This window comes from Triticum aestivum, chromosome 7D (genome assembly GCF_018294505.1).
Source record: "Triticum aestivum cultivar Chinese Spring chromosome 7D, IWGSC CS RefSeq v2.1, whole genome shotgun sequence".
Classification (NCBI taxonomy): Eukaryota; Viridiplantae; Streptophyta; class Magnoliopsida; order Poales; family Poaceae; genus Triticum; species Triticum aestivum.
In genome coordinates, this window is record NC_057814.1 from 640,912,694 (window position 1) to 640,919,524 (window position 6,831).

Consider the following 6,831-nt stretch of genomic DNA (forward strand, 5'->3'; position numbering starts at 1 on the left):
ATGACTACCATTTCTAATATTTCTATAACTAAATAACAGAAAAATTGCTAACATTTCTATAACAATGTGTGTGTGTGTGTGTGTGGACATGTCGGCCGGGGCATGAGCTCACCGGCGAGGCGCGGCCATGGGGGGCAGCGACGGGGACGGAGACGAGCGGTGACGACGGGGATGGGGACGGGGCGGGTACGACGGGGACGGGGACAGGCCGGGCGGGGACGACGTGAGGACGGGGCGGGGCGCGGCGACGGGGATGACGGGGACGAGGACGGCGACGAACGGCGACGGGGACGGCGACGGGGGCGGCGACGATGGGGCAGAGGAGAAAGAAGTAGAGGGAGAGATGAGAAACTAATTTTTTTTGAAGTGTTTTCTTATATAGAACAACCTTTAGTACCGGTTGAAGCCACCAACCGGTACTGAAGGTCTGTTTTGGCCAGGCCAAGCGGCGGGAAGCGCACATCCTTTAGTACCGGGTGGTGGCTCCAACCGGTACTAAAGACCCACCCCTTTAGTACCGGTTTGAGCCACCACCCGGTACTAAACGGGCTGCGCTGGCGCAGGTGCGGTGCGTCATGTTTAGTCCCACCTCGCTAGCCGAGGGGCGTCCGCACTGGTTTATAAGCTCCAGTGCGGTAGCTCTCTCGAACTCCTCTCCAAAGCAGGCCTACTGGGCCTAAATGTTCTGTGCTGCCCTGTGGGCCTACTGGGCCTTTGCGGGCCTACATCCTGGCCCAACAACAGGTTGGGTTTCTAGTCGTATGCAGGTCGCTGTGGCGCAGTAGGCGGGCTTTTTTATTTTCTTTTTTTTGCTTTATTTATTTTTGTTTTATTTGTTTTTGAGTTGTTTTTTGCTGTATTTAGAGTTTCTTTGTGAATATTTTTGCTTTAGGTACAAAAAATTACAAACTTTCTATTAGTGCCGGTAGTTTACAAATTTGAATAGTTCACATTTTGAATTATTTGAAATTTATGTGAATCACTAGTTTGTGAATAACTTAACTTTGAAAATAGATTTTTCAGTGATTCTTTTTTCTTATGTTTAATATTAGTGTGTTTTATCATTATATTCAATTTGGTAATCCTTAGGTTATTTAAAAAATGAAATGCCTTTGTAACGGATGAGTTTTTGTCCGAAACCCTGATACTTCGAAAGAGATTGTCCATTTTGTACACAAAGTGCATCCAGTTTTTGCGGTAACCCTCTCTACTTTTTTGCACATGCTATGTGGGTGAAATTATGATACCATGCCAACTTTCAACCTTTTCTGAGTTCATTTGAAATGCTTTTCAATTTCAGGGTCATTTAGCTGAAAAAATCAGTAAATGCATGAAGGAATTTGTTTGCACATATATTTCCTCAAATTACTAAACTCATAAATTAATCACTATACAAAGCATTGCAAGAGCTAATCTAGCAATGAGAGATGAAAGGACAAAGTCGCTAACCTTTGTGATCATTTGAATGGATGGGGGCCTTGAAATCTTGACAAAATTTGGGCAAAATGTGTGATGAGCTCGAGAGGAAGAGGGGAAGAACAGAGAGGAGAGGGAAAAGGGAAATAACAGAGCGAGCTCGGGTGGACGAAGGGTTTATGTAGGACGACCTTTTGCACCGGTTCATGCCACGAACCGGTACTAAAGGTGCTGGAGGGGCCCCGGACTGACAACATCCTGCCACCACTCACTTTAGTACCGGTTCGTGGCACGATCCGGTGCTAAAGGTTCGCCACGAACCGGTACTAATGAGAGCGGCCGGCTAGCCGTTGGAACCAGCACTAATGCACACATTAGTGCCGGCTCAAAATCAAACCGGCACTAATGTGCTTGACATTTGACCCTTTTTCTACTAGTGATATAAGAGCTTTTTTGACACAACACTAGTGTAAAAAACGCTCTTATATTATGGGACAAAGGGGTACATTTATACATACATTGAGGTTTAGATTATGATGATGACTTGACGTAGACAAGGGTGGGCCATAGGCCAGGGCTAGGAGGGCTATGGCCCTGATCCAGCCCACATACATAAGAGAGTATATATGCACTGTTAGGCCCAAAACAGTCTCTACTTTGCGAAATATTAACAGCCCAGCCCTTGTCCGTTTCTAAGCCTGTCGCTAGACGTAAATCCAAACTATTACAAACGCAACTGGGATTTTAAAAACAAGTCAAATTCTGAATAGAAATCTATTGCATACTAAAAGAAGAAACAAGGAAGTAAAATAATAGATGTGCTAGCAATCGTAGAAGAAAGAAAATATTTGGTCGTCGATTTGGTACTGATGTTAAAAAAAGATAGCTAGCAATTGATTAGCGAAGCGTCACACGTGACTCACGCCAGATGCCAGGCACAACCACTCCTTTTCCTTCGTCTCGTCGGTTCGTTGATCGTGAACCGTCGGCCTGCTCGCTCGGCGCCTCGCTGCCTCGCCCTCGCTTGAGTCGCCTCGGCCGCAGCTGGCAGTCCGCAGCCCGGTCATCCGGCATCCGGCAAGGCGGCACCGCGTCAATGCCAATGACCAGCCAGGCAAATACAGATCCTGCAGCCACGCTAATCAATGTCAATGACCAGCCAGGCACACGCATCTGGAAGGCGCAGCTAAACCCGCACGTCCAATCCTCTCTTCCATGCCAATGAGTGGCTGCCTCACCGTCCTCGTTGACGTATCCAAGCTGCAGCGAGAGCACCGTATGGCCTCATCGACATTGCCCTGTCATGTGCTCAGCGACCTAGCTACTGCAGCGTATGTTGTTCGTCATCGCGGAGCACGCCCAGGTGCTGGAGTCCTTATCCCCCACGCAGTGTGTAGCTTATAGGAAGATCGGACATCTCAATGTATTCCTTTATTTATTTATTTTTATGGTAAGGACTTCTTCAGTTTAGATGTACGTGGGACATGTTAAGCTGAGAAGTCCTTATCGTCCACGCATTAGATATACGTGGGGCCCACTAACCTTGTTATGTTACGTACATTGAACGGCTATGATTCCTTAATTTATGAAGGTCCACCAGATAAAGGGCCGGTATATACCTCTCCGTTCTTTTATGTAAGGTGTATTATTTTCGGCACGTTGTTTAAGGCACATAATTATAGAGATGTTAGGATGAAATTACCCTCGGCAAAATTGTTAGTTAGTGGCAAATAAATCATTGAGTTTGGAAAAGTAAGAGATACATACAATCAAAACTTCAAAAGAGAGAGATATTTTTCTTCTTTTGCTAAAAAAGATACATGCAATCGAGAACGAGACACTTTCAGTTTTTTTGGAGGGCTAAAAGGGGAATTACGAGGATTTATAAGAAATGCATCTTACGTTATCGAATTTTATGAAAAACAAATACACATTATAAAATGGAACGGAGGGAGCAATAGATAGATAGTCATCTTCCCTTCAGCCTTAGAAGAAAAGAGAGGTCCCTATCGTACGTACTTTCTCTGATATCTTTTGCTTACATGTGACTCCGTATATCAATTTTATTGTCAGTTTTCGCCCTATCCAATCTTGGCGAAATTCTGGTCCGCCAATAAAGTCAATGAGATAAGCTAGTAACATATATATTTATTTTTTTTGCGGGGAAAGCTAGTAACATATAACAAACTAATTTGCGTGCCGCGTGTTCGCTTCAATGAGATAAGCTAGTAACATATAACAAACTAACAAGCTGGTAAACAAGTCGCTCCTCCACCGTTCTTGTCAAAATTTTGACCGTGCATCAATACGTATATGCTCCACCGTGCACACAAGAGAAGGAAACAGCAAACTCGAGCGTGCCAGGGTAATGGCGTTCCAGCGTCTCTTGCCCCTTGTAGTCCTGCTCTGCTTGTTGGTGGCTCCACCATCATCAGCTGTGCCCAGCCTCCACCCTGTGGTGCTGGTGCCGGGCAACACCTGCAGCCAGCTGGACGCACGGCTCACCGACGAGTACGAACCTCCACCGGCGTCGGGCTGCGGGGTCCCAAGGCAACGGCGCGGGTGGTTCCGGCTGTGGGAGAACTTCACGGCGCTGCAGGAGGACCCCTCCCTCTTCCGGTGCTACGTGGACCAGCTGCGGCTTGTCTACGACCCCCGCGCCGGCGACTGCCGTAACGTGCCGGGCGTCAAGACCCGCGTCGTGGCCTTCGGCACCACCCGCAGCTTCGGCTCCGACGACCCGGCCCGAAAGTAAGCTAGTAATAAGCATATGATACTATATATACCAACCATGCATGTGAATCGAAGAATGTTTCATTGACCAGGAATGTGTGCATGGAAGCGCTGGTGGAGGCACTGGAACGCGTGGGATACAGAGAGGGAGAGAACCTATTCGGCGCCCCGTATGACTTCCGGCACGCGCCGGCCGCTCCCGGACTGGCTTCCCGGGCCTTCTCCGACTGGAGCTCCAGCCTCAGGCTCCTGGTGGAGCGCGCAAGCCAGAGGAACGGGAACAAGCCGGTCGTCCTCGTGACGCACAGCCTGGGCGGCCTCTTCGCCACGGTGTTCCTCGACCGGACACCCCTGCGGTGGCGCAGGAGGTACGTCAAGCACCTCGTCATGCTCTGCCTCGGCGTCGGCGGCTCGCCGCTCAACATGTGGCCCCTCGCCTCCAAGGCGCTGGCCGCCAACCCCACGTCGCTGCAGGCCAGCGTGCTGACCTACGGGAACAGGAGCTTCGCGAGCATGTTCTCGCTCCTGCCGTCCCCCAGGGTGTACGGCCGCACGCCCCTGGTGATCACGCGGGACAGGAACTACTCCGCCGACGACATGGCAGAGTACCTCTTGGCAGCAGGTTTCTCCGAGGACGAGGTGGCGCGGTACCGAAGGACGGCGCTGCCGGTGATGCTCAACCTTCGGGCGCCGCTCGTGCCGATGACGGCCATCAATGGTATTGGCGTGCCCACTGTGGATCAGCTGGTGTTCTGGGACGGTAACTTCAGTGGGAAGCCTCGGTTGGTGAACGGCGATGGCGATGGCCAGATCAACTTGGAGACCGTCTTGGCGTTGCAAAGGTTGGTAAGGGCTGATCCGGACCAGCCTTACTTCAGGTCAATTCTGATCCCCAACACGACGCACAAGGGTATGATCTCGGACGAATCTGCGCTCAAGCGTGTCATCGGTGAAATCCTTGGAGCCTCCTCTTCATAGGGGACATTATCTAAAATTATCATGGCAGCATACTCTGTTGGCTATGTGACATAAGGATAATGAAGCATATAAATGATCAAAGGAAGAAGTCCATTTTACTTCCTCAAAATCGTCGTTTGTGTTTTTCGTGTAAAAATATTTGACTTCAAATTTGGCAGGATGATGTGACAAAGTGAGCAAAATAATTGGTATTTGTTTTAAATAATAGGTCCATGTATTTTTTTTGTCCTATTAAACTACCATTATATATTATATAGTAAACTGTGAAAATAGTCCTAAAATATATATTGCCATTTTTAACACAGAAAAATTAAGCGTGTGGCAATGTGCCTTTTGATATTTGTGGAAATGGAAATAGGGAGCTGAACAGAGAAAGGCCATTTTTCGTAAACAGAATATCAAGCCTATGTCAGAGTGGGGCGTGACTTCCCCTCATAGTTTACATGCGTGTATTAGACCTGTCCATATATAGGGGCGGACATCCTACAACATACTTGGGCTGCTTTGATTCTTGGACTTGGACCAATCACCAAATTGTCCATCATTCTCCTCATCTCCTGTAGCCAACACTAGTAGAAAATAGACCTTTCATCGAGCGAAGAGAGACGCCAAGTGGGGAAACCCTCACGAGGAGAGACGCGATGTGGGTCTTTTTTTCTCGCCATGGTGTAGCTGGGGCATGAGCTCCACAAGGACGTATGGAGCGGTGCGCCATGGTCCATTCCACTACACTTCCTTTGGTTTTTTAATTGTTATCGTTAGGATAAGAAATTTAGTTTAGAAATAAATTAGTTTTGTTGTCCTAATGATAAAATTTAACAACGGAGGGAGTATATCTCAACACAAGGCAGCCAACATGGGCCGCGTAAGTGGAGCACACGGACGAAGAAAGCATGAGCCGCGTAAGTGGAGCGGCCGCCCCGGGCCCCCGGGTGCAAAGGGGCCCCCAAATCTGCTCTTAATTGGCCTACCACCTTAGCCCAGAATGGCGATGTATTGACGTACTCCATCTTGAGATAATGGGCGCCCTGTTCCTAGAACCGTTTCCGTGATTTTCTCACCTTCCTTCCTTCGTGCTAGGATTAACGGCCCTTCCAATTGACTAGTAAGCCTGCACGTGAAATTCACGTGCATCAACAAGATGAGACATTGTCCGCAAAAATAAAAGAGAAAACTTCATAAGTGTCTGGGTTGGCAAAGATGACAGAGACTTAGTGCATGCTGATGCATCTTTGTATCCTGATGAAGCATCAAAACTGTGTACCTTCAAGTGTCGTCGGCTGCTGGGCCTGCTCGTTTGAACCATCTTTATTCCTTTTCTATTCTGATGTTGATTTACAAGAGTTTGATTCAGGTTCCTCTGTTGCAGGGGCGGATCCAGAATAAAAATGTCCCGGTGTCCACATGCACATCGTATGTACAAGGATAGACACCAAAGCAACCGTATATACTTCATTCCTTTATATAAGGTGTGTCTGTTTTTTTAAGTCAAACGAGTGCATGTTTGACCGAGCTTTTTCTCAACAGGCGCACGTACAGGGATCGATTAATCGATGGATCAGGCATTTACCTAGATGGGCTGCTATGCCTGGCTTGTGTTTGTGTATCGGTGGGCTGGCCAGTTTCCAGGTCAAAAAGTTACCGGTGTCCAGCCCAAAAATCTGTACCATGTATAAGGTAAACACGAGTGTTACCCGGTGCCAG

General features: G+C 48.1%; 1 protein-coding gene across 1 annotated transcript; it reads left to right on the plus strand.

Moving 5' to 3' along the window:
- The first annotated feature begins 3,784 nt into the window (after positions 1-3,784).
- LOC123171523 (lecithin-cholesterol acyltransferase-like 1) lies at positions 3,785-5,296 on the plus strand. Its single transcript, XM_044588982.1, has 2 exons — positions 3,785-4,167; positions 4,242-5,296. Exons 1-2 carry the CDS (start codon positions 3,785-3,787, stop codon positions 5,125-5,127), a joined length of 1,269 nt encoding a protein of 422 aa, XP_044444917.1. The 3' UTR covers positions 5,128-5,296.
- The last annotated feature ends 1,535 nt before the right edge of the window (positions 5,297-6,831 follow it).